General features: G+C 49.7%; 1 protein-coding gene across 2 annotated transcripts in view; it reads right to left on the bottom strand.

Annotated features, from left to right (window-relative positions):
- The window catches only part of SPECC1 (sperm antigen with calponin homology and coiled-coil domains 1), a 113860-nt gene that overhangs the window by 16631 nt on the left and 69549 nt on the right, over nucleotides 1-27680 (bottom strand). For both annotated transcript variants that reach the window (XM_056865246.1, XM_056865247.1), the window contains 5 exons: nucleotides 21637-21782; nucleotides 20483-20583; nucleotides 16541-16622; nucleotides 8995-9148; nucleotides 7536-7638 (listed from right to left, as the gene is read on the bottom strand). In XM_056865246.1, the coding sequence (XP_056721224.1) occupies nucleotides 7536-7638; nucleotides 8995-9148; nucleotides 16541-16622; nucleotides 20483-20583; nucleotides 21637-21782 (586 nt within the window). The remainder of the gene's footprint in view (nucleotides 1-7535; nucleotides 7639-8994; nucleotides 9149-16540; nucleotides 16623-20482; nucleotides 20584-21636; nucleotides 21783-27680) is intronic.

Here is a 27680-nt window from a genome sequence, read left to right as displayed (position 1 = left end):
CAGTCGTTCAGGCCCTTAAACACAGCAGGCCAGGCCACCCTTCACCACCCCGCCCCTCTGCTGGTTCCCCAAAGCTTGCATGCTGCATATTTTGGTTGTATGGGCATCTCTCCCCCAAAATGCCTGGGTGTTCTGTTTGGTGTTTCGTCTGAATCGTGTGAACTTGGACTGGGCAATTCATGGGTTGGAGCACCCTCCCTAAAAGGAACAGATACAGAGGCTGAAGCTTTTCTGTTTAGGAAAAAAACATAACTATGGGACCACCAGATGGAGGCGATGAATGGGATGGAGAGAACTTTTTTCTCGCTTTCCCCAAACACTAGAACTTAGAGGTATCCACCCTGGCCTGGATGGCCCAGGTTAGCCCGATCTCATCAGATCTTGGATGTCAAGCAGGGTTGGCCCTGGTTAGTGCTTGGGAGGGGACAGCACCAGGGTTGTTACACAAAGGCAGGCAATGGCAAATCACTTCTGAACATCTCTTGCCTCGAAAACCCTATGGGATCATCGCAAGTCAACTGCAACTTGACAGCACTTTCCACCACCAGTGGTATCCAGATGTTTAGAGACCGTCAGGACAGGCAACAGAAAGGACTTCTTCACACAGCATGTAGTTTTGTGGAACTCACTGCCGTGAGATCATGGCCACTAGCTTACATTGCTTTGAAAGGAATTTCACGGAAGAGAAGTCCATCAATGGTTACTAGGTGTAACAGCTAAAGGGAACCTCCATGTTCAGAGGCAGTATACCTCTGAGCAACCAGCTGCTATGGTACAGTAATGATGGAGGCTCTGGCCCCTATGCCCTTGCTTGCGGGCCTTTTCGGGGCAATCTGATTGATCAGATTGTTAAACAGGATGCTGGATGAGATGGACCAATCCTGATCTGGTCCAGTGTGATTTTTCTGATGTTCTTAATAAGAAAACAACTGAAGAACATGCTGAAGGGCTTTTCCAATTAATCAGTGAATAAAACTCAGTCCTTGCTATCGACTGCATAAACGCACGAAGGGAAGGGCTGCTAGGTAGGTACTGTTAGGTCTATGCATGCTCTCAGTTTAACAAATTTGCCCTCAATGTTAATGTTCCCCCTTGCCTTCCTTACAGCAGCATCAGAGTACTGGAGGCATCTATGCTGTATTTGTGTAAGTGAAAGTGAATGACTGGCTGAGCTGGATGTAATTCAGCTGCTACGCTCATCGGACAGTTTGCGGTCCAGCTTCAGGGAGGGAATGGAGACTCGTCAGTTCGGCTGGGAGTAAAACTTCACATAGTGCCAGACTGAACACCACTATGATGGCAAGCTATGGGAGGCAGGGAGACCAGGATGCCGAAGGAAGAATGCAGGGGGGGCGGAACTTGACAGAAGGAGGCTTGAAGAAAGGGAGGCAGAGAATCTGAATTATGTGCCTGAAGTGTTCCATAATTTCCAGCTATTTTTATAGTCTGCTTCTAGTCTGAGCGCCTTTTTATGGATATAATTTCAGGCTGCTTGATGCTGTTTTTAATGTCTTGCTTCAGTATTAATCATTATCATGCCATTATTTTTATGGTTTTGTTTTTCCTTTGCGATCCACGTGGGGCTAGTTGCTAGAGAGGGGACCTATAAATGTGCTAAATAAATAAATAGCATGGGGCGAATTAGAGAAGGGACCCCAAAGTAACACCACAGTGCTCAGTTGGGGGGGGCTGCGTGCTGTGTGTGTGTGTGTGAGTCTTCTGTAACCTTGTCATTTAGCCCACAGACTGATCTGAGCCAACCAGCTCACTCTTCAGTGACCAGGTTGTACACTCAACTCAAATTTGCCGTTATTCCCACTCGTTCTGCACAACTGCGCCAGAGTGTAGAAGGAACAGTTTAAATTCATTAGCTTGCAAAAAAAAAAAAACCCGAGGCCTACAAGAACAAACTAAGAGTAAGTGGCTCATAATATGCTCTGTGAGGGGAACACTGAATTGTTCCTGTTGCCACCATTTCATTTAGGACACAACTGGAACTTTGCAGCCCCGCTACTTCAACTCAAAAGTCCACATTTAGTTTTCGCATCTCCCTCGTGCAAACCAAAACCTCTGTCTCTTGCTTTTCGTGCCATTTTCGGTATCTTCACGCCATTTTCTGTCTCCTCATGCCAAACGGCAAATAAATATAAATACGACATAAAATGCAGTAAAACAGCAAATGACTTGGGAATGCCAGTAACCCAAACGGGAAAGCTGAAAACACTGGCTTCAAAACAAAATAGAAAAGAGCCAAGCCTTCCCTTCCCTTTTGGTCCTCATCTGCCGAGACCACCCGTCCTTCCTAACAAGTGCTTGACAACGTTTTAAGTGCCTGCTGCTGTCTTCTCGCATTCTGGCAGTCGGAGGCTGCAGCGCTGAGAGGTTTAATCTGGGGAGCTCTGGCCCTTTGACAAAAATGATCGCTCTCTGCAGAATAAACAGAACCAGAGCACTTAAATCTGGCCCCAGCTGCTAATGATACGATTACGGAAGATGACACTAATGAGGCAAAAAAAAATCTCACAGCAAAGACCCAAAGGAGCTAGGCTTAGTTATTCCAAGAAGTGCTCAGAAGACGTGAGAAGATGATGCAGATAACGGAGCCCAGAAGTCTACCAGGGAAAAACCCCCAGCACTGCTAGGATTCAGAGTGAATTTTGCTGAGAAGTTCTTCAGGCCTTTAGGAGCAACAGGGAACCAATTCTTGACAGGTGCAAAGAGGAATCACTGCATCAGCTTAGCAGGGCTGGGGGCGGGGTTTTCCAGTCTGCATCACACCCAAACGGTGTCAGATGTGTTCAAATAGGTGCCAGGTAGGGTTGCCAGCTCTGGGTTGGGAAATATCGAGATTTTGGAGGAGGAGCCTAGGGAGGTAGGGGTTTTGAGGTGGGAGGGACCTCAGCAGAGTATAATGCCATAGTCCACCCTCCGATGTAGCCGTTTTCTCCAGTGGAAATGATCTTGGCCGTCTGGAGATCAACTGTTATAAGGGGAGATGTCGAGGTGTTACTTGGAGGTTGGCAACCCTAGTGCCAGGGCTCCTGTCAAAGATTGGGCTGGTATTTTAGGGAAAGCAGAGCGCTTTGTTACTAAAGTCCAAAAAAGTCCCTTGCATTCCTTCCCATGATTCATGTATTGCTTAAAACAAACAAACTGGACTTCTAGAGTTGACTGATTAAAGATTTGCTAGTCCACAAACTGCCCGCCTTCTGAATGAATCAATCTGTCACATTTCAGTCACTGTCTGTGTGGAGGAAAAAGTGATAAATGGATAGGTCGGCGATAAATATTTTTTAAAAGCGTGAAGTTACCCAGAGAATGGTACAGAGATGCGAACAATTAAAAGGCAACCAAAGAGAACAAAGAGAGAATCTTAACAGCCAAAAAAGAAGGATTTTTTTGGTTCTTGTAGGTTATCCGGGCTGTGTGACCGTGGTCTTGGTATTTTCTTTCCTGACGTTTCGCCAGCAGCTGTGGCAGGCATCTTCAGAGGAGTAACACTGAAGGACAGTGTCTCTTCAGTGTTACTCCTCTGAAGATGCCTGCCACAGCTGCTGGCGAAACGTCAGGAAAGAAAATACCAAGACCACGGTCACCCAGCCCGGATAACCTACAAGAACCAATGAACTCTGACCGTGAAAGCCTTCGACAAGGATTTTTTTGTTTTTGCATCCAAGGGACAGAGAGCTGGTGGGCCAATTCCAGGCCAAGAGGTCAAAGAAGAAGAAGAGTTGGTTTTTATATGCCGACTTTCTCTACCACTTAAGGGAGACTCAAACCGGCTTACAATCACCTTCCCTTCCCCTCCCCACAACAGACACCCTGTGAGGTAGGTGGGGCTGAGAGAGAGTGACTTGCCCAAGGTCACCCAGCTGGCTTCATGTGTAAGAGTGGGGAAACCAGTGTGCCTTGCTTAAAAAGCCGAACTGGCACCAAGTCAGACCACTAGTTTGTCTGCCTCAGGATTATATCCTCTGAAGCAAAGAGAAGCCCTGCTGGACCACGGCAGGCTCCAGCATCCCATTTCCCCCAAGGGCCAGATGGAAGCTGCCATCCAGGCCGCAGCCTCCCCCGAGGTGGCTTCCCAGCAACAGGTGTACAGAGTAGGGTTGCCAGGTCCCTCTTCGCCACCGTTGGGAGGTTTTTGGGGCAGAGCCTGAGGAGGGACTTCAATGCCATAGAGTCCAATTGCCAAAGTGGCCATTTTCTCCAGGCGAACTGATCTCTATCGGCGGGAGATCAGTTGTACTAGCAGGAGATCTCCAGCTAGTACCTGGAGGTTGGGGACCCTAATTCAGAGGCAGACTGCTTCAGGACTTCAATTCCATCATCTAATAGTGACGGATGGATCACTCCTTCATAAATTTGTCTAATACTCAACTTGAAGTCATCTGACTCAGTGGCTGGGAGTTCCAAACACTGTGCAAAGAAGGCCATCCCTTTTCTGTCCTGAAATGACTGCCCATCAACATCATTGGGGTGGGGGTGGGGGGGCTGCAATTCCCAGTATTTTCAGAGAATAAAAGAAGATTGTTCTCTCTCTCTCCACACTGGGCATAATTTTATAAACTGCCACCATGGCCCTGGCAGGAGCTCTCAGGGGCCTGCCCAGCAACGCTGCCCAGGATGCTGGGGACTGAAGCTAGAAACTTCCCTGCGTGCCAAGCCCACGCTCGGCCTGTGAGCTAAAGCCAAGACGTGGCTCCTCTCTACCATGTGTGTGGGGGGCCTACTAGCCTGTTTTGGGGGGGGGCAATGATTGCATGGACCCCACACGCTGCGTTTCCCTCCTCTCCCTGCGAGTCTCTCTCAGCGTTTCCCAAGGGCCTTTGCCGCCAATCCAGAGCCCAGCCAAGCAAACCGGGCTCTTTCATCTGCAGGGAAAGCGGCACCCAGAGAACAGGAGCCCTAAGCCCCGGGCCAAGAATTACAGCTGCCTTTTTTGTCAAGTCTGAGGGAGCCACAGGATCGTTCCAACAGCCCGGAATAAAAATAAACTCAATGAATGTCATTGTCCTTTGAACCAATGGGCCTTTTTGGTTTTTTGGCAAAGAAGTCGTTTAATTCCAAGCGAGCACAACAACAAACGAGAGCCCCGGCGGCTTCCCTTGCTGGCTTCAACGGGCGGGGGCCACAATTTGAAGAGCTGGAATGAATTTTGTTGCCATCCCGGGGTCAGGGCAGGGAGCGCCTCCGCCTCGCTGGGAACTGACGGGAGCTGCTGGAGAGGAGGTTGGGGAGGCCCACGGCAAACGCCCACCCCCCAAAGGTCTTCTGGGGATGTGGAGTTGGTTTGCCCCAGGCATGCTTCTTGCAAGGAAGGAGCCCGGCGTGCCCTGGGAGGTGGCTGGCCGGGGGTGCTTACTCAGGAAGCAGGCTCCCAGGAGAAGCAGGCGGCAGAATTGGGAACACCACTCCAGAGGCCATGGGAGACCGGTTTCAGCTCTGAACCTTCCTTTGCCTGAAAAACTCCCTGCTCCGGCAAATAGAAAACCAGCAGAGCAGGCACAGGGAGAGCTGCAGAACCTACTCTCAGCAGGGTTGCCAACCTCCAGGTACTAGCTGGAGATCTCCTGCTATTACAACTGATCTCCAGCCGATAGAGATCAACTCACCTGGAGAAAATGGCTGCTTTGGCAATTGGACTCTAAGGCAATGAAGTCCCTCCCCAAACCCCACCCTCCTCAGGCTCTGCCCCTAAAACCTCTCGCTGGTTGCCAAGAGGGACCTGGCAATCCTAACTCTCAGCCATGTTTAAACAAAGGTTGTAACACGCGCGCGGGGGGGGGGGGGAAACCTCAACAGTCTGAAGCAGCCCTCCACCCCCGGTGCAAGGAGCCAGCCTTGATGCAAGAGTTTCTTAGGTCAGAGGCAGGATTTGCAGGATTCCGCCCAATATGTACCGTGGGGATATCTCATAGGGACAAATTTTGGCCCCTGCGTGTGAGCATGTCTGAATGCACCCAAACAGCACACAGAGAGGTGAAAAAAAGGGGAAAACAGGGAGGCAGAACTAGTGGTGCTGGGTAGGGCTGTCAATTCGGTTCGCCCGAACTGAAAATCAGCCGAATTTCCCCTGATTCGGTGGTTTTTAATTCGGGAGGAACCGAACTCAAAACTGGCGGGCAACCGGGGGGGCCGAATTCAGCGAGTTCGGGAGTTCGCGAATAAATTCGGCAAATTCGGCCGTCAGTAAGCAGCATAACCGTCAGTAAGCAGCATTCTCCTCCCCCGGCCAATCGGTTGGCAAGCTGGGTCTTCTTCTGGCCAATCAGTCAGGATTGAGTACTGGAGGAATCAGCTGATGTGCGGCCCGGCCAGGGAGAGAGAGAGAGAGCAAAATCCTCGTGTGTGTGTGTGGGGGTGCTTGTGCACATTCGCTCCTTTCTGTGGCTGCAGGGAGTGTATTTTTTGGGGTACAGACACAAAACTTTCACTGGAGCTTCAGATGAAGCTTCTTAAGGTACCCCCCAAGTTTTGTAAACATTGGGTCAGGGGGTCCCGAGATATGGGCTCCCCCCCTTTTTCTTTCCATGGCTTCAGGGGGCGCATTTTTGGGGGTACAGATCCCAAACTTTGAGCGGAGTTTCAGACCAGTGTTCTTAAGATACCCCCCAAGTTTTGTGAACATTGGGTCAGGGGGTCCCGAGATATGGGCTTTCCCCTTTCCCCCTTTCCCTATTGGGATGAATGGATCAGCCTGTGCATCTCCAGAGCAAAACGTTCCGTGCCTAATTGGAATCATCTTGGATTATAAGTCCTCTTCTTCAGCCCCTCTTGATGGAACAGAAGACAGCCACAGTAAGACCCCTTTGGGGGCTTTAATCTATAATTTTTCTCCTGTGTATGTGTGTGTGTGTGGGGGAAAGCAGAGTCTGTGTGTGTGTGGGGAGGGAGCAGTTTCTGTGGGTGGGGGGGAAGCCAAAGGGGGCTTTCGTCGGTTCTGCCTGGGGTGTGTGTTCCCCCTCGAGTCTCTCGCTCCCTGGTTTGAGGGGGGAGGTTTCAGTTGTGTGTTGCAAAGGTGTTGTTTAACAAGGTTGTGTTGTTTTGCAAATTTCTCAGCTGTTGTCGGGGCTGGGAGCTTTGTGCGTGGGCGGCAAGCTCTGCTGAGAGATGCACATTAAGGGTGGGGGGGACCCCTTTCAGGGCCCATATCTCAGCCCCCCCTGACCCAATCTTTACAAAACTTGGGGAGTCTTTCAATAAACGTCCTTTGAAGCTCTGTCGAAAGTTTGGGACCTCTAACCCCAAAAATGCCCCCCCCAGGGCCGCAGAAAGGCGCGATTGTGTTTTTAATGGCTTTATTCGGCCGAATTTTTTTTCGAACTTTGAATTCCCGCCGAATTGAACGGATCCGAAGTGGGGGAGTTCGGACTTAGGCACGTACCGAACCCACAAGCGCCAAATTCAGCCGAATCCGAACTGTACCGAATTTTTTTTTTTTGACAGCCCTAGTGCTGGGTATGACAAGGCTTTGCCAAAGAGGCTTTTGCAGCAAGCAACCCAAGAAAGGAGAGTGGCATCCGTTTACGTACTGGGTATCCCTCGGTTTTCTTCTGACACCACTTCAGCAAAGCGTTCCTCTTGGAGCCCCCGTATTCCCTTGCTAGAGCCGCCAGAGGGTCCTTTCTCTCCACGCTGAAGCCAGAGGAAGAAGAGAACAGGTTATGTTCGTCGAATCACTGTTAACACTCATCCAATGTGGTGTAGCGATTAGAGTGTTGGACTACGACCTGGGAGATCCAGGTGTGAATCCCCGCTCTGCCACGGAAACCTGCTGGGTGATCTGTGGCCTAACCTACCTTGCAGGGTTGTTGTGAGGACACAATGGAGAAGAGGAGAGCGATGTAAGCTGCTTTGGGTCCCCACTGGGGGATAATGGTAAGGTGTAAATGAATAAAACAAAATATAAATACTTCTGCTTTAGCTTGGCACACTTAGCTATAAGCAGCACGAATCTGCTGTGTGTGTGTGTGTGTGGGGGGGGGCTCCTTAGACCCCGGTCCCCTTGCACACAGTCCTTTTCGTCCCCCCCCCCCGATTCTCTTCCCACTGTTGAACATAAGTTGCTTTGGGCAGCAGCTTGTTTTTTGTTCCAGGGATGCTGAGCGGGATTTGGAGTGGATTTAGGGTACGAAGGCTGGGCTGTGAGGATGCCTTGTACTAAGTCAGACCATCTTGGTTCAACTCCCCCATATTGCCTGCTCTGACTGGCAGCAGTTCTCTAGGATCTCGGGCAGAGAGAGGTCTTGCCCAACATGCACTACCTGGAATCTTTTAGACAGGAAGAAGAAGAGTTAGTTTTTATATGCCGACTTTCTCTACCACTTTAGGAAGAACCAGCTTACAATCACCTTCCCTCCCCACAGCAAACACCCTGTGAGGTAGGTGGGGCAGAGAGAGTTCTAAGAGAACTGTGATAAGCCCAAGGTCACCCAGCTGGCTTCATGTGGAGGAGCGGGGAAACAAAACTAGTTCACCAGATTAGTGTCCGCTGCTCATGGGGAATCAAACCCAGTTCTCCAGATCAGAGTCCACCGCTTCATACCACCGCTCTTAACCACTACACCACGCTGGCTCTTTACAGTATGTCTTGACGATCAAGACGATCTTCCCGCAGATTATTCTAAACCCTTTTCTCATCAAAATTGCGAGCAATTCTCTAGATGTGCTGGAAGAGATCTGCGCATGAGCGGATGTGCCTGCATGAGGCTTCACTCGCACTGCACATGGTTCTTCTACCTTGTGGCAGCTGCTTTCTTGCTACAGCCCTTTCTGCAATGCAACTGCGCTCTCTAGCCATGGGTAGGCAGACGGGCGCCCACCAGTGGCCTACTGGCCGTTCTCTAGAGGGCATGGGATGAGGGTGCTTGAATTTGCAACCCAAAAGGATCAAAGTGGCTCCAAGTGGAGCCAACTTAGGCAGGCTCAGGTTGAGGGTGATAAGAGAGAGGTCCAGAAGATGCCAGGGCTGAAACATCAAAGTCTCACTACCTAAGTCGGCTTGGAGGTTTCAGGCTGCTGGGTGCGGAGTTGAGCATCCTGCCAGCGAAGGTCATCGTGGGGGGCTTGCTCAGGGATTCCAGAGAGGGGCTCTTGCGGAGGAAGTGCTCAGGTTTCAGGTCCTCGCTCCTCCCTTTCAACAGGTCTGATGGGGGACAGGGAGAAAGAATAACTGTTAAGCCAGGGGTGTCAAAGATAAGACCCAAGGGCTGGATTCGCCCCCTTTAAAACACTTATCCAGCCCACAAGCCAGCCGAGGCAGCCACCCCACTGGCTCTCGATCTGGGCTGGCAAGCCTGCTGCGGGCTCGCCATCCGGGGCTGCCAACCCCCAGTCCTGATCTGGGCTGGCGAGTCCGCTGTGGGCTCGGCAGTCGAGGCAGCCACCCCCCCCATCCAGTCTCAAGGTGTCAATTATCAAAGATTGTTAAATATAAAAAATATTGTAAGGCCATTTATGCTTGGTAATTAGCAGCGGGTTCCAGGCTGAAGTGCCCCGCATATTTTTTTTATTTCTTTAAGCTGAACCATCATTCCAGCCCTCACTGAGAAGCCGGCGTATACCTGCTTCGCATTTCTTAAGAGCCCCTTTAACGCTACCTTTGTATTTGCTCCGCCCCTGCATCGAAGCATTTACTGAAGGAACCATGAAAAATCACAGCCGAGGCTTAGCTATGTAAACGACCATTGCTAATGGCTATGCAAACTAAGCAACAAAGGAGCAGGTGAGTGGGGGTGGTGTAATTTATTGACTTTCTCCTCTTGCATCGGAACCGTGAATAGTCATTTTAAAGGGCGGATTTAAAAAAAGCAGCTTTGAGCGAGCATCAAAATCAACTCTCCATAAATGGCCTAAGGGTGTTATTGTTTTAAACGTGTTTGTATTTTAAGTAAAAAAATAAAGTAAAAAAGAATACCATTAATTGGTTTTGCCTATGTCTTCTATAAGGTTTGTATCTCCTGGCATTAAATTTTATGGTATACATGGCCCGGCCTGACCAAGTGACATTTATGTCATATCCGGCCCTCGTAACGAATTAGTTCGACACCCCTGTGTTAAGCCTTTAATGGCCAAATTTTGTGCAACAAGATAAAACTTTATACCAAATGAGTGGGTGCCCTAAATGAGTCCCCTCAGCCTGAAAGGATATAGGCAAGTGAAGGCTTCTCTTGTGCTGTCACTAAACGTCTTGGGGGCTAGGGTTGCCAACCTCCAGGTTGTGGCTGGAGATCTCCCGCTGTTACATCTGATTCCAGGCAATAGAGGTCATTTCACCTGGAGAAAACGGCCGCTTTGGAAGGTGGACTCTATGGCATTATACCCCACTGAAGTCCCTCCCCTCCCCAAACCCCAGCCTCTTAGGCTCCACCCTCAAAATCTCCAGGTATTTCCCAACCCGGAGCTGGCAGCACTATTGGGGGCTCTGTGCAGAGTGGGCCATTGCCAGACTTCCCCCCCCCCCACTGCAGCCTCTCCCAGGATTCTTCAAAAATGGACACCCATGCTCTCAAGTTCCACATGAGGCCCCCCTGCTTTTCACCGCACCCCCAAGAGGAAAATGAAACAAACGCCTGTGTTTTGTGATCGGGAGCAGTTAAATCTCACTGTTTTAGTTACTCGGGTTAACTGCAAAAGGCAAAGATGGAAACACTACCCAGCGATCGTTATACCTCATTCATTATCTTATCTGGCAATATTAGATGTCCGTGGGGGCCAGAGTGAACCTCATTTTTCCATATCCAGTCTATATTATTTATTTATTTATTTATTCATTCTTTATACTTATATTCCACCCTCTGCCTATCTAGCAGGGCTCAGGGCAGTTCACAATACATACAAACATAATGATAACAGGCTTTAAACTATTAAAACCACAACAATAAATTCAGTAGATTACATAAAACCATAAAAGATGGCGCTTAATAAAATCAGCCCCCCCGGATTAAAATATCAGACGTTAGCAGTACAAAGGTCCGGGAGGGATACAACAGCTTGCAGCAGCCCAGGTGACAATTGAGGCTGGGTAAGGTGGAGAGACCTTGTGGCAAAAAGCAGAGCGGGTCCCACGATCCATGCCGGCATCCGGTGTTAGCCATATAAACCATTGCTGTCCTCAACTATGGGCCAAGGTTGGCATAACTGGAAGCCAAATGTTCCAGACAACTGGGCCTTTGGCTAAGAGGGAACGCAGCAAAACCCCTCATTGAGCCTTGGGAGGAGGAGGAGGAGGAAGAAGAAGAGGAGGTGTGGGGAATCAAACCTAGTTCTCCAGATCAGAGTCCAGATCAGTGTCCCGATCAGAGTAGAAGAATTGGTTTTTATACCCCACTTTTCTCTACTAACAGGAGTCTCAAAGCGGCTTAAAAATTCTTTCCCCCCTCACAACAGACACCTTATGAAGTGAGGCTGAGAGAGTTCTTTTTTTTTTTTAGACTAGTTGAGTGAAGCAGCAGGAGCGGAGAACAAAGAAGCCTGTAACTGACTGTGATCAATTAATTATAAATGCCACTGCCATTGGACCAACCGAGATGGAAAGAGTTCTGAAAGAACTGTGACTAGTCCAATGTCACCCAGCAGGCTGCATGTGGAGGACTGGGAAACAAACCCGGTTCTCCAGATTAGAGTTTGCAGCTCACGTGGAGCAGGGAATCAAACCTGGTCCTCCATATTAGAGTCTGCGGCACTTCACCACCACACCATGTGCCAGCCTCTCCCTCCCCAGTTCATGGGAATGGCTGACATACATGCCCGGATTGTGCTAGCCCACGGGGGGCCCTGGAGAGACTGATGCCCTGGGCTGCGTCAATTACTTCAGGCTGTTGACTCTGGCGCCATCTTCCACCCTTTTGCTCAATTAAGATAATGGCTCTCGCACGCCAGGTCTTCGCAGGGCAACTGCTCCAGTCAACGCCTGCCTTGCCGTTTTTTATTTTCTCAATTGCAATTTTGAAAACTCATTTCAGCACCCCCTGTAGAATTACGTAGATTTGAAAACACAATCAATTTATTTTTTGGCAGTAGAAAAGAGCAAGAGTACCAGTAGCGCTGAAGAAGTGAGCTGTGCATCACGAAAGCTGACAGAAGCTTTGTTAGTCTTTAAGGTGCTACCGGAGTCTTGGTCTTTTCTACTGCTACAGGCAGACTAATGCGGCTAACCCACCGTGATCTACTTGTGGTTCAGTTTTTTGCTTTTGTAACCAAAGAATCTGCTCACTGAAAGGTAGTAGACGCAATCCACAGCAAACCCGAGTGCACGGAATGAAATTAACTATTTAGGAGCTGGATGGGCAGGGGAGGGATGGGGCATTCCAGTCCTTTCCTCCACCCCTCCCATCCTTCCTAGGGGCCAGGGTCTCCTCCCCTTTCTTCCCTCCCCCTCCCCCTCGTTCTCTTCCCTACTTGTTTTTTCCCTAATCCTATCTTATGCCCATGTATCAACATCTTGTGGCTCCCCACGCGAGCCATGCACGGTTTCTCTGATCTGGGAAATGATAACATCATCTGAGAGCCATGATCAGGGCCCCATTATTGCTTGTTACTATTTATGGCTTTAATTATTCATATGGTATTTATGATTTTAATTGTAATAATTTTATGCTGTTAGCCGCCCTGAACCCGGCTTTAGTATAATAAAAACACAGTTTCTTGGGCGGTCCTAGCAGCTCCATAGCTAACGACTCTTCTGCAAGGAGGACAAAAGGTTCATTTTCTCAGCAAAACAAACTCACATCCGCCTTGAATAGAGGCTATTCCTGTCCGCTGGAAGGGGCGGATCGCCAGTCTTAGATCCTTCTGAGCTAGAGATCTGCCAGAACCCACGAAGGGCCAGACTAAATGATTTCGCGGGCCTTAAACGGCCCCCAGGCCTGATGTTCCCCACCCCTGCTCTACTATGACTACACGTAAATGTAATTTCAATATTTAGTAGCAGAATAAATAGAAAGTGAATATGGTTAGAATATATAGATGTTTTATTAGAAATAGGAATAAGTTATATTCATGTTGATCAATTTTACATTTATGGTAAAGGGTTATGATGGAGGGGAAGAAAAAAATACATGTAGTCATATTTAATGTGCTGTTAAGAAAGAAAGTTGGATACTCAGAAAGTGAGAGGCTAGATGTTTGAGTGTAGTAAAATAAGTAATGCTATAGTTTATAAGGCAGTATAAAGAGACTTAAATATCTTTACAACAGGATCTTTTGTGGCTGATACTTTTATTTATCCAGCAGATACAGAATATAGGTAATAGATGACTCCTTTTGGAAGGTTTGATATACTGTATGTAAGCACGTTGCGTTTGATTTTGTAATTCTTGTTTTCTTTAATAAAATTATTTTTAAAAAAGAGACTTTAAGGGATGAAGCAAAAACATGGGGAAGAAGGGACTGAGCCAAAGGCATGAGGCTCACAGAGGAGCCTCTTGCTCATGTCAGGATAATAGAGCTCGGCAGCTTGACAACCAAGATGATTAATCTGGAGGGAAAAGGGCAGAAAGGCCAAAAGGTCATTGTTGGATTTGCTAAACCAGAAATGTAGACAGATAGGCACTGGAGGGCTTTTTTCAAAACAAAAAACAAAAACTGGTAATAACTAGATTGCAATTACCAATTCATTGCAACCATACAGTTGTTTCTCTGAATTCACAGGTTTCATTTATTTAAAAAGCACATCTTTAGCCCTTTTCATTGCAGAGATGTAAGAAGAAAGGTGTACTGCTACAATGAAAAGTACTAGACTTTTTTTTTATTCCGAGGAAGGAATAGATTATGGCAACCAACAGATGTAGAAGTAATACCACAGCTATCTAGCAATGACTTTTTTTAAAAAAATGAGAAAGCCTTCTGGTGATGTGTGTGTGTGTGTGTGTGTGGGGAACGGTGACCACAAGAGGTCAAGAGAAGGAGAATGGCACTGAAGTAGATGGGACCTTGGATAATGCATACCTTGCATCCTGGCTGGCCTGGTAATACACTTGGATTGTGCTTTCCGCAAAAAGATCAGAGAAGAACATGTTTGGGAAAGAGCATAGAGAGGGCTGGGAAAAGATGACTGGAGCACAATCAGACCATGATGTCACATAGATGCTTCCTGCCAAAAAGGGAGGGGGGGAAGAGAAAGCTGCAGCTTGGTAGCTGAAGTAGAGGAAAACTTCCTTGTGGAAGTAGCCTCAGAAGAGGAAAGATCTGGGAGTCCTCGATGCAGCGGCCACCAGCGGCCACCTGTGGGGGGTGGGAGAGATGCTGAAGGAGGCAGCAACAGCCCAGTTCACACATGTGGGGGAATCAGATGGGCACGAGGGGGCAGCACATGCCAGGTACCAGCTGTGTATGTTCCCTCACATTAAAAAAACCCCACTGCAAAAGAATAGCAGAAAGAAGGGTTCTACTCCCCTCTCTTTGCTTGCAGGGCTGGTTTCTTATCTGCAGGGAGTTTTTAGCTAATTAATTGTGAGGTAGGTGGGGCTGAGTTTGGAGAGAACTGTGACTGGCCCAAGGTCACCCAGCAGGCTTCATGGGGAGGAGAGGGGAATTGAACCTGGTCCCCCACTCTTAACCACAACACTACTCTGTGGGAAGTCCAACCTGCTTGGCAGTCAGGAGCTCCTGACCTCCTTCTCCTTTGCATGAAACAGAATCATAGGATTCTTATACTATCAGTCCATCAAGGTCAGTATTGTCTACTCAGACTGTCAGTGGCTTCCCAGGGTCTCAGGAATAGGGCTTTCACATCACCTATCACCTGTTCCTTTTAACTGGAGATGCCGGAGATCGAACCTGGAACCTTCTGTGTGCCAAGAAGATGCTCTACCGCTGAGCCACAGTTGCTCCCCAAATCAAAAAGCCTTTTATTTTTTTGCACCATTGTTGATTGCTCATACTACATTTCCCCCCAGTACATCAACCTATTTTAAAAAATGGTTTTAGCATCAGCTGACAGTAAATGACAGATAATGTGTCAGTGGCAGAAAAAATGGTGTTAAAAGAACCAGCAAAGAAAATGAGCAAGACAAAAAGGTTCCCAGTGACCAAATATGAACATAAAAAAGGAATGAAGAAGGGCAGAGTCAGGCCTCTTTAGCTTAGCACCCCCTTTCTATGGAATTTCTGAGCTCCCAGGCAGATGCTTCCTGCTTGACCCCAACAGAGCCGAGACCCTGCATCCGATTTGGAGATCCTAGGGACCCAACACTAGATCACAGATCCAATGGAAACTGCACTGAGGAAGAACCAATCCTTGTGCTCCTGCCCCGAGGGAACTTGAAGAGGAACGCAAGACTAAAACAATGCTGGGAAACAACAGCCCCCTCCCAAACAGCTGAAAAGAGAGTCACAAAACAACCAGACGTAAATCGGAGTCAGGCGGCGAGCCAGGCAGCCCACCAAGAGAGAGGGATTCCTTCGCAAAGACAACCCGGGCTTGGGTATCAACAAAGGTGCCAGGGGTTATTTCGGCTGCAGCAAAACAGGTTTGTGATGGCGTGGCCCGCTGGGGTCCCTGCATCCCCCCCCCAAAAAAAATCTTCAAAAGACAGCAAGCATCAGACCCAAGCTGTCTGATAAGAATAGGAAGCTCTACAGCCTGCTGATGAAGGGTTTTGGGCCAAGAAGGGACCGGCCAGACCTCGACCAGCAAGGAAGGGCAGTACTAGGCTGCCACCCAAGCAACCCCAAGGGCCTCCTGGGCTGTCCAACTGGCAGATGGGGGCAACAGGCAATGCTCATGGCCGCTGCTCAGGTCCAGGTGGGCCGCATGAGTGCTGGAGTCCACAGGGGTGCCATGGATGGGCGATGGTTCCCCCCCACCCCCCACTTGTGCCACTGCCCTGGACCTCACTCATCGGGGCAGATGGGAGAAGGGCACTTGGGGCATTCGAAGGCTCAAGGCGAGGGCCACCAACTGACCACTGACCCAAGGGTCAGCTTGAAGGGTCCCACTGAGAGCACTGCCCAAGGGCAGACGAAAAGGAAGAAGAGTTAGTGTTCACATGCTGATTTTCTCTATCTTTTAAGGAGAAGCAAACTGGCTTACAATCTCCTTCCCTTCCTCTCCCCACAACAGACACCTTGCGAGGTAGGTGGGGCACAGAGAATTCTGAGAACCAGCGTGGTGTGGTGGTTAAAAGCGGTGGACTCTACTCTGGTGAACCGGGTTGCTTTCCCCACTCCTACACATGAAGTCTGCTTGGGTGACCTTGGGCTAGTCACAGTGCTCTCCCAGCTCCACCTACCTCGCAAGGTGTTTGTTGTGGGAAGAGGAAGGGAAGGAGATTGTAAGCCGGTTTGATTCGCCTTAAAAGGTAGAGAAAGTCGGCATATGAAAACTAACTCTTCTTCGTTGTCGTCATCATCTTCTTTTTCTGAGAGAACCGTGACTAGCCCAAGGTCACCCAGCCGGCTTTATGTGTAGGAGTGGGGGAATCAAACTTGGTTCTCTGGATTAGAGTCTACCACTCTTAACCACTACATCATGCTGGCTTTGATAAAGATGCAGAATTAAAGAGAATTGCCGTTCGAGTGTTTGATTGCACTTTACCTGCCAAGGGGAGGTCTGGAAGGTCGGCATGCTTGGAGAAAGCTTTCCCAGCTGGCTTTGGGCTGTTGAAGGTGGAATGTCTCTGGAAGCCCCCAAAAGAAACAGAAATAGAATTCAGGAATCTACACGGCAGCAATTGTCAAAATTTTCTGGCCTAAATTCCCATTGAAATTTCAGAGAAGGGCAGGTAGCACAGGAGGCTCTATTAGGTGCAAAATAGTGCTCCTGAGAAACTCAAGATTATGTTGTGTGTGTGTTTTTAAAGTTTCTAGCCCTTATAACTACACGTAGGGGAAGTATACAGGCCTATGGAGGGGAAGGGCTTCAATTTCCACACACACCCCACCCAAGAATGGCAAAGCTAGAATAAATCATGCAAACCAGTTCAGTTTGAATAATGTGTGCAGGTCACAGAATCCCACTTTTCTTGGCGCAGAATTTGAACACGATATACAGCTCTCCCCATTCTCTCTACATCAAGCCTAATTTTATAAACCTCTAACATTGCTAGGGTTGCCAACTCTGGGTTGGGAAATACCTGGAGATTTTGGGGGTGGAGCCTGAGGAAGATAGGGTTTAGGGAGTGGATGCATTTCAGTGGGGTACAATGTCATGGAGTCCACTTTCCAAAGCAACCATTTTCTTCAGGTGAACTGGTCTCTGTCACCTGGAGATCAGCTGAAATAGCGGGAGATCTCCAGTCACCATCTGGAGGTTGGCAACACTAAACATTGCCCCACTTCCCTGTCAACTTATTTTCTGAACTCTTTCGCTTGTCCTGGTAGGGGAAGATAGTTTCAGGTGGGCAGCTGATCTGCAGTAGAAGAGCAAAACTGGAGTCCAGTCGCAACCTGAAGCCCTACAAGATTTCCAGGGTATGGGATGGCGAGAGTCAAAAGCTTATACCCTAGAAATCTTGTTGGTCTTTAAGGTTCCCCCTCCCTTTAGTCTAAAAATCAACTTATTGGGGGTGGACAGCAGACCCAGTTTTGAGCTTTATTGTTATATGGTAAAAATATTAATGTTGTTACCCGCCCTGGGCCCGGCCTGGCCAGGGGAGGAGGGCTAGAAGTATGAAAAACAAACAAACAAATAAATAAGGTGCTGCTGGACTCCAGTCTTCCTCCTCTAGGTCATTTGGGTTGTTCTGGTCAGCACCATTTACGGCTATGCACTTTCCACTTTGAGATGGGGCAATGAGAACTAGACACAAGGCAGACAATGTATGGAAAAGCGCTTTAAATTTCTGGAAGAGTCGTGCGAATGTTACCTGCGACACTTAAAGCTATGAAGCAACCTGGAAACTGCTTGTTCCTGGGCAGCTCCAGCTTGGGTATTTGGCTGCTACAGAAGAGGGGGTCTTGCTGCACCCCCGTTCCTAGTTCCACTGCCTTGTTGTTCTGGTTGATAAACTCTGATTGCCAATAAACGCAGCCCTGCTAAATCAGTCCAGGAAACCGTCTTAAATTTGTTACATAACCCCTGCGGGGGATAAGAAGATGATAGAAAAGAAGGCTCCCTTTCATGAACTGTACTGTGTGTGAGGGAGTTGTTTTTGCAGCAGAAACCCTTTCTGATTATCAATTAGCCCAAGACAGAAAACAACCACCACCACCACCACCCGGTTGGGAGTAATGGCTTTTTCTTGCTATTTTCTCTCTTTGCGGATGCATTTGCAGGAAGCCAGCCAAGACCCAGCTTGGCTGTTATTCAGTGTCTGGCACCAAGGAAAGGCCGACCTGCACGCACTCTAAGCCAGGGGGGCTCAAAATGGTGCCTGTGGGCTCCATGGTGCTTGCTGACACCTTTTCGGGCAGCCACCAACAGCCTTTAGAAAGTAGGTGAGCCCAGGTGGGGTTTTGCTATTGGAGATTTGATTGGCTGCACAGATTTTTTAAAATGTTGCTTTGACAGCAGCTGCCACGAGGATCTGCACCGCGTGCCTGAAGGGAAGTTGCAGCAGCCGCTTTGTGGCTGGTCCCGCCTCTTATGGCAGCAATTCTGTGACTGTGCCCGCCATGCACTGTCAAAATTCAAAAGGTGCCGCAGGCTCAAAAAGGCTGGGGACCCCTGCTCTAGGCTGGGCTCCAGCACGCCCACAGCTTCAACCTCCCACTGCTCCATGCGGCTTTTAGAAAGCCAGGTCAACACCCCATTCTTCTAAACAGCTCATTTTTCTAAAGTGAAAAGCCCCAAACTTCTTGCCTCTCCTTGCATGGCGGATGCTCTGGCCCACTCCTCTGCAGTGGCTGCTGTCAGTTTAGGACAAAGCATGTTCAAGCTTGAGAAGCTTACTCTGAGGGAACTGGACCTTTGGCTGGAGTAAGAACATAAAAGAAAGGCCATGCTGGATCAGACCAAGATCCATCAAATCCAGCAGTTTGTTCGCACAGTGGTCAACCAGGTGCCTCTAGGAAGCCCACAAACAAGACGAATGCAGCAGCATTGTCCTGCCTGTGTTCCAAAGCACCTCATATAATAGGCATGATCCTCTGACCCTGGAGAGAACAGGTATGCATCATGACTAGTATCCATTTTTACCAGTAGCCATGAATAGGCCTCTCCTCCATGAACACATCCACTCCCCTCTCAAAGGCTTACAAAAGAACATAAGAGCCATGCTGGATCAGACCAAGGCCCATCCAGTCCAGCAGTCTGTTCACACAGTGACCAACCAGTGATGGTTTCCATCCTGCTGGACTCCATTCCCTTTCCCTTCTTGCTGGTGATTATTTTGTTTTGTTATGTGGCTCCCTTCTCCCTCTGCATGGTTTCCCCATCATTGTTTTATGTTGCGTATAGGAGGAGGAGAAGAGTTGCGTTTATACCCCAATTTTCTCTAATGAGAGGAGTCTCAAACCGGCTTACGATCACCTTCCCTTCCTCTCCCCACAACAGACACCTTGTGAGATGGTGGGGCTGAGTTTGGAGAGAACTGTGACTAGCCCAAGGTCACCCAGCAGGCTTCACATGGAGCAGTGGAGAATTGAACCTGGTGTAGTGGTTAAGAGTCCGCCGCTCTTAACCACTACACCATGCTGGCTCCCGTAGTTGAAGGCGCCTGGTTTTTTAATTTATGAATCTAGTTTTAATTGTAAATTATGGTTATTTTTAATTGTACTGTAATAACTATGAGCCTCTCAGAGCCTGACCTGGTCAGAAATGGGCGGCATAAAAATCCAAAAAATAAATAAACATTGACTAGAATTCTTCAGGAGCAGCCCTAATAGCCCAGATTAGCCCAATCTCATCAGAGCTTGGAAGCTGAGCAGGGCTGGTACATGCATGGGAGACCATCAAGGAAGACCAGGGATGCTGTGCAGAGGAAAGCAGGGGCAAACCACCTCGGCTCATCTCTTGGCTTGCCAGCCACACAAAGTGGAACATCATAGGGTCACCATGAGTCAGTTGCGACTTGACAAGACACTTCGCCTTTACCAGAGCTCTTGGGAAGGGCCGTAGCTCAGTAGTACAGCATCTGCTTGGCATGCAGAAGGGCCCAGGTTCAATCCCCGGCATCTCTTGTTAAAGGGACTAGGCAAGTATGTGATGTGAAAGACCCCTGCCTGAGACCCTGGAGAGCCACTGCTGGTCTGAATAGACAATACTGACTTTGATGGACCAAGGGTCTGATTCAGCAGAAGGCAGCTTCATGTGTTCATGTGGGGGAAAAGATCAAATCCCAGATCCCCTTTTCCAGCCCAAACCAATAACACATCCTCCACTGGATTCCAGCAAGGTCAAGGGTGCTTCATTGTCCCTCCAAGGAATGGTGGCTGGGGGGTGGGGGGAGCTTGCTTTGATCTATTGCTATTTGATGTCTCACTAAAATAAACACCCAAACAAACAGATAGGCTTCCCCTTTGCTGCAGGGACGTGCTGAACCTTTTCCTGCTGCAAGGCCCCGCTCCTGCACAAAAAGAAAAGGGCTCGCACGGGTACCTGGATGGGTGAGACGGCAGCTGCCGGAGCCGTCCTCGTTGGGATTCCACTCAGGGGGCTCCGGGAGACCTTGTGGACTGGAATGCTTTGCCCAGTGCCCCCTGCCAGGAAAGAGAAGGAAGGAGATCAGTGGGTTAGCTGCACAACACCCCACCCAGTTTTAAGAGAGGAACAAACACACTGGTTTCAGTTCACACATTCAAGGGATCACGCAAACCATGGGTAGGGCGCCAGCTCTGCACGCAGAAGGTCCTGGGTTCAATCACCGACACGTCCAAGTACTTGGAGAGACCGTTCTCTTCTGGAGCCCTTGGGGAGAGACTGCCAGTCAAAAGGGACGAGATGAACTGGGCAGAAGGCCACGCATGATGTCAGGCCTGCTACGAATCTCTGGGTCTCGCTAGCTCATGGTTGAGAAATGTCACCAAGTGACAACTGAACGCCACTGAGCTTCTGACCAACCCCTTGCACCCAGACATTTGGCAGATCTGTAGTGTAAGGAACCAATCTCCCTGCTCTGGACTCCATGACCACCTCTGCATTCAGAAGAAGGAAGAAGAGTTGGTTTTTCTATGCCGACTTTCTCTACCATTTAAGGAAGAATCAAACTGGCTTACAATCACCTTTGTTTCCCCACAACAGACACCCTGTGAGGTAGGTGGGGCTGAGAGAGCTATGACAAGCCCAAGGTCATCCAGCTGGCTTCATGTGTAGGAGCGGGAAAACAAATCCAGTTCACCAGATTAGCCTCTGCTGCTGATGTGGAGGAGTGGGGAATCAAACCCGGTTCTCCAGATCAGAGTCCACCACTCCAAACCACTGCTCTTAACCAGAGTTGGTTTTTATATGCCGACTTTCTATACCTTATAAGCACAAGAAAACCGGTTTACAATCTCCTCTCCCCACAACAGACACGTTGTGAGGCAGGTGGGGCTGAGAGAGTTTGAAGAGAACTATGACTAGTCCAAGTTCACCCAGCTGGCTTCCGGTGTAGGAGTGGGGAAACCAACCCGGTCCACCAGAGTCCACCGCTCTTAACCACTACACCACGCTGGCTTTCTGCCCCTGCCCAGGCCAAACACCTCTGATAAGCTAGCTTGCGAGGACTTCACCACGTCACTGGGGAACTTAAAAGGAACCGCTCGGTCGAGTACCTGGGCATCCCAAGTCAAATGACTTGATCAAGGATTTCACCGTGGCCAGCGACTCTGGGGGCGTTGGTGAGGCGTGGCTCGCGGGGATCCCAGGCCAGCGGCTGGTGGAATCCGGCTCCGGGGAGTCAATCAGCTCCGCTGTCGGCCTGCAGAGGGATAGAACCAGAAGGGTGTCTGATCAGTTTTGGCCTCGGACTGCTCACCGAGGAAGGACGACACAAGACTTAAGGGGTCATTCTTGGGATTACTGAGATCGCCCTGGGGAAGAGCCACAAACCCTCTCAAAGCATCATAGGCCTGACTCATCATCTCCCAGGCTGGTTTTTGCCTTGGTCACAACTTTAATACAAACATTAGCTATTCCACCAGGCCGATGATGGAGGACAGCCGCAGGTAATATCAGTGCTGGCCTCCCTACTCCCTCCCCCCCTTATTTACAACCACTGATTACAAAATTATGGGGGGGGGGTTGCCGGCCCAGTTTGAAGGTCTCACCTTGGTGTTGGCACCCTGCTCTAGTAGGCACTAATTTTAGAAATGATATTTCATTGGTTTGAATTTATTTTTATAATGTTGCTTTTAAAGAGCCCCGTGGCGCAGAGTGGTAAACTGCAGTACTGAAGTCCAAGCTCTGCTCACAACCTGAGTTCTATCGAGTCCAGCAGTCTGTTCACAAAGTGGACAACCAGGTGCCTCTAGGAAGACCACAAACAAGACGGCTGCAGCAGCATTGTCCTGCCTGTGTTCCACAGCACCTAATATAATAGGCATGCTCCTCTGATCCTGGAGAGAATAGGTGTGCATCATGACTAGTATCCATTTTTGCTAGTAGCCATGAATATCCCCTCACCTCCATGAACATGTCCACTCCCCTCTTAAAGCCTTCCAAGTTGGCAGACATCACCACATCCTGGGGCAGGGAGTTCCACAATTTAACTATGTGTTGTGTGAAGAAAGACTTCCTTCTATCAGTTTGGAATCTCTCACCCTCCAGCTTCAGCAGATGACCCAGCGTTCTAGTATTATGAGAGAGGGAGAAAAACTTCTCCCTGTCTACTCTCTCCAAACCATGCATGATTTTATAGACCTCTTTCATGTCTCCCCTTAACCACCTTCTTTCCAAGCTAAACAGCCCTAAACTGTGCTGGATTTCTGCTTGCAGGGAGCTTTTCAGAGATATGTGTTCCAAATTACACACACCCCGCCCCCGGCAGTGTGAAGGGGTGGCGAATTCAGTCCACCACCATGGCTCTCCACCAACTAATTCCCCTGCCTGTGTGAATCAGGCCTACTATCTCTGGCCTTTTGGAATTAATCCGTTAATACGATTTCCCCACCTGCAATCCGAGAAACACAATTTCCCATCGTTTTTGCGGGTGCTGAAAAACAAGGCAGATAAAGGAGAGCTGGATTCCATCCGGAGTGAACCTTCCTCCCCCTCCCGGCCCAAAACAGCTGCACGACTCCGGCTGGGTTATTAATAGGAACTTTTGGGGGGTTGCTTCCCTCTTGGCACCGCAGTCCGTCTGAGCGGCACAAGAGCGCTCGGGGAGTACAACAAGCGGGTGACTCATTCTGGGCTCAAGGGAGATGCTGTCTTGAAGCACGCTCTGCCCTTCCGTGCCAGTTTCCCCGCTTTCATGCCAACGGAGCCAGCGATTGGGGGGGGGGACAGGGCCGGCGAGCAAACGGAGGCAGATGGCCTGAGAAAAAGACTCTTCGTCCTCATTTCTGGCTAGTCCAAAAAGGAAGAAGCAAAGAATGGAATTTAAAGAAGATTCGCCAGCGGTGGGGGGGGGGGGAAGGATGACGAGGACATTCCAGCTTTTCGCAAAGCATGACCCCCAAATCACTGCTCTTGCACAAACTTCCTGCTCCACCGCATTTCGGGAAGCCCGCGGGGGACAGCAGCTGCATTTCATTCCTAACACATACGAAGGCTGACCGGCATCCGGATTCTAATGCAGCATGAAGTAGAGGGGGCTTCTGGCATGGGTGACCCTCAGCTGGGCCAGCCAACAGCTCTGCGGTGCCCTGAAGGGAAAGAGGCCCTGTGCCAAGATGGGGTCGGGTTCACTTGGGTGGGCAGTGGGGATAAGAATGACTCTCCAAATGGGGGGGGGTACTCAAGTGTCAAAGCTGCCAGGCAGTGAGAAGTAATGAGCGGGGAGGTCTTTCCCAAGTACCAGGGGCATAGGGTGGGCGGGGTGAGCCTGGCAGAATAACAGCCACTATTAGCAAGCACTGTACACAGCCTCACTCCCCAGGGAGGCACAGTTAAAAATAGGCCCTCCCTCACATGGCATGCTAGAGAATTTTATGCCGCTTCACGTCAGTTCAAAAATCCTCAGCTCTGACAAGGGTCCTTGAGATGAAACCATAAGAACATAAGAAAAGCCATGCTGGATCAGACCAAGGCCCATCAAGCCCAGCAGCCTGCCAAGTCCACAGCGGCCAACCAGCATCCTCTCTCCCCACCCTGACCCTACTAAGGAAGTCTTGACAAAAGTGTTATGCTTCTGCATAAACAGCATGAAAACGGTGCATAAAGCATGAACAGCATATGTCATAAAACTGCTGTAAAAGAACCCAACCAACTGGGAATACCTTCATTAAAAATGGGTGAAACGACAACACGCAAACCCAGAAGGAAATGAAAAGGGGAACAACCATCCATCCCCAGGGTATGATCCAGATTAAAGTTTCCACTCATGCAAAGCGCTTGTCAGTGGAACAGAATGTTCCTGCCTCTGGTTGCAGCACGCTGATCTCCCCAAAATGCTGCTCGTGGGAGACAGGGAACTTCAGTATTAGTAGAAGAGCTGGTTTTTATACCCCACTTTTCTCAACCTTTAAGGAGTCTCAAGGCAGCTTACAATCACCTTCCCTTCCTCTCCTCACAACAGATGCCTTGTGAGGTAGGTGAGGCTGAGAGAGTTCTGAGAAAACTGTGACTAGCCCAAGGTCACCAAGTAGGTGTCATATGGAAGGGTGGGGAATCAAACCCAGTTCACCAGATAAGAGCCCACTGGTCTTAAACACTACACCATGCTAGTGTACACATGAACACACGAAGCTGCCTTATACTAAATCAGACCCTTGGTCCATCAAAGTCAGTCTTGTCTACTCAAACAGGCAGCAGCTCTCCAGGATCTCAGGCCGAGGTTTTTCACATCACCTACTTGCCTGGTCCCTTTAACTGGAGATGCCGGGGATTGAACCTGGGACCTTCTGTGTGCCAAGCAGATGCTCTACCACTGAACCATGGCCCCTCTCCTAAAAGATTAAGAACACAAGAAGCCGCCTTATACTGAATCAGACCCTTGGTCCATCAAAGTCAGTATTGTCTGCTCAAACCGGCAGCGGCTTTCCAGGGTCACAGGCTGAGGTCTTTCACATCACCTACTTGCCCAGTCCCTTTAACTGGAGGTGCCAAGGATTTAACCTGGGACCTTCTGCATGCCAAGCAGATGCTCTAGAAACTGAGCCACAGCCTCTCCCGAGCAGCATGAGAGGCAAATTGGGGGTCAGGGGGCAGGAAATTACCACTCCTGTTAGTGGAGAATTCAATCAGGATCTAATCCCTGGCCTCCTTCCACAACTGTACCGCATCAGAAGGGATGGCCTCAAAATCTCCCTCCAAGTGGAAAGCTTGTGTGCCAGTGAGGCTCCCTGGGTTTGAAACCAGGCATGCCGGCAGCCGTCGCCGAGGTCACAGGAGAGAAAAAGCAGGATGATTCTGCACAGAGGGTGTGTTTATTTGGCGCACTGAAGCGGGTTCGGATAACCCCCTGCCCCTCCTCAAAGCAACCCCCCCCAGGTCAAAAACGGCCATCAAGATTGTTACAAGCACATTTACACAAATGTAGGACACAATGGCAGAGGCTGCGTTTGCCCAGCAGGAGTGCACGGCATTCCCACAACACACCCCTGGCCAGAGGGGCCTCAGCCAAAGACAGAACAGCAGGCCCACAACAACAGGGTACCAGGTGGCCCCACAAAAGCAAGGCCGAATTTTGCCCCTTGGTTCTAATGCAATCCAAATGGAGGAGCAGGCTGTGACCCAGGCGAAGCCTTCTTCCTTCCTGCAGCATTGGCCCTTTGCAAAGTTTGGTGGTGGTTTTTTCCCCTTCACCTTTTCCATTTTACCAGATTCTCCCTTCCTGGTCAATGGCCAGTTTTCCTGGAGGGTCCTTTGGACGACAGAGTGGTGGGCAGCAAGTGAGGCAGCTGTCTCCTCCCCCCTGCAAAATGCATCAGCCACATCCTTCTTCTGCCTCACAGTCTGGCCTAGAATTGACTGTCTCGCCTGGCAGCGACCCTCCAGGGTCTCAGGGAAAGGAAGGCTCCCCCAGACCCACTTTAAGCGGTGATGCCAGGGATTTAACCTGGAACCTCTGGAATGCACACCACGTGCTCTATCACTGAGCCACCGCCCCTTCCCAGAAGGCAGATGGGCTTGGCTCAGGGGCCACCACTTGCAAGGTCGTGCTCTTCCTGTCCTCCAAAGGGGTATTTTCCCCAGCTCACCCCAGGGCCACAGAGGAGCAAGTGGAACAAAGAAACGCACGGGTGCAAATGCAAGACCTCGTCGCCCACGCCAAAGGCCACACCTGAGTAGAAAGATCCCAACACAGGAAAAAAATGGGTGTGTGTGTGTGGATCTGATGCCACCCCAAAGAGCTGCCGCCCACAACCTGAGGGACAGAAAAAAACAATTCCATGTCCGAGGAGCCAAATGCCCCTTCAGTCCAGACAGCCGACTGAAACGTGTGCTTTGCTAGGATCGAGAGGCTGTGGTTTTTGTTTAAATTACTACAGGAATTATTATTTTTTACAAAGTATGTGGTTTTCAGCTCTTGTAGTTCAAAGACAATCTTGAGCTTGAACGATCCATGGCTTGTGAGCGAGTTGCGAGGATTCAAGTAGCGTGCAGTCTGCTGAGTTTACACAGGGAAGAGATGGGACAAGCAGGCGGAAGAGCTGGCAGCGGCTGCCAGCAAGCACCCCAGATGCTAAACGGAGGGCTCCCACTCGCCCAAAGGGCCTTTGCTTTGGCCCCCACCTCTGTGCCCCTCCCTGACTGCAGATCCCATAAGCAGGGGAAACAGCCAGCGGCGCTGGGTTCCGCAACGCAGCAAAGATGCCTCTGTATTTCAAGTAGCTTGTTGCCACCTAGTGGTGGGTCTCTCTGTAAGGCCTCTGAAACATCCAGGCACGTAGCTGGTGGGCGCTGGTGGAGGGGAACTGCCCCTGCTCAGTCCCACTAGCTGCATCCTCTCCATCAATGCTAGCACACCTGTAGCCTGCAAAGACAGACGCGGATAGGCCATTCCTCTGGAAAGAGTGTCAAAGATGCAAAACAACGCCCCTTGCCTGTGCCTGACATCACGGTTCCTCAGGTCCCAGATTTGGGGGCCTGCAGCCCTCGGCTAGTTTTGATAAATCCAGCTCTACTGCACGGTTGTCAGTAGGAATAAAATTCAAGAACAGCAGGTTGGAAAAGGAGAGTAGATGGGAATGGCTTTTGTATTTTGGGCCCCAGACAGCCCAGCCCTGGGAGAGAGGAAAAAAGCGGGAGAGGGAGACTTGCTCGTCCTTCCCTTCTCGGGCTAAGTTTCATTTCTCAGGCTGCAGAAGATGCTGATGGAGACGGTCCCGATTCCCCGCCCCTGGGGCTGAGTCAGTCGGCCGAGATCAGAGATCTGTGGAAAGAGAGAGAGACGCAATGAGGGCTTTAAAGGCAGACGTTGACGCAAGGCTGACTACCAAAGCCGGGTGCCGGCAATTATGGGTCCCAAGTTCACACCTCTCCATTCCTCATTGAGGAAGGCTGGACTGACATTTGGGCCTTCCCCCCCCCACACCAAAGTATCAGGGAAACTGGGGTTCAAACTGAGATCCAGTGTAGTGCAGCAGACAGAGCAGTTGACTAAGGACCCGGAACAACCCAGGTTTGAATCCCCACTTCTACCTTGGTCCTGTCACAAACTCTCGGCCTGGCCTACCTCACAGGGCTGTTGTGAGAAAATGGAGGAAGGGAA

This window comes from Euleptes europaea, chromosome 19 (assembly GCF_029931775.1).
Source record: "Euleptes europaea isolate rEulEur1 chromosome 19, rEulEur1.hap1, whole genome shotgun sequence".
In the NCBI taxonomy this organism is placed as follows: Eukaryota; Metazoa; Chordata; class Lepidosauria; order Squamata; family Sphaerodactylidae; genus Euleptes; species Euleptes europaea.
This window is presented reverse-complemented; position numbering and strand designations above follow the sequence as displayed.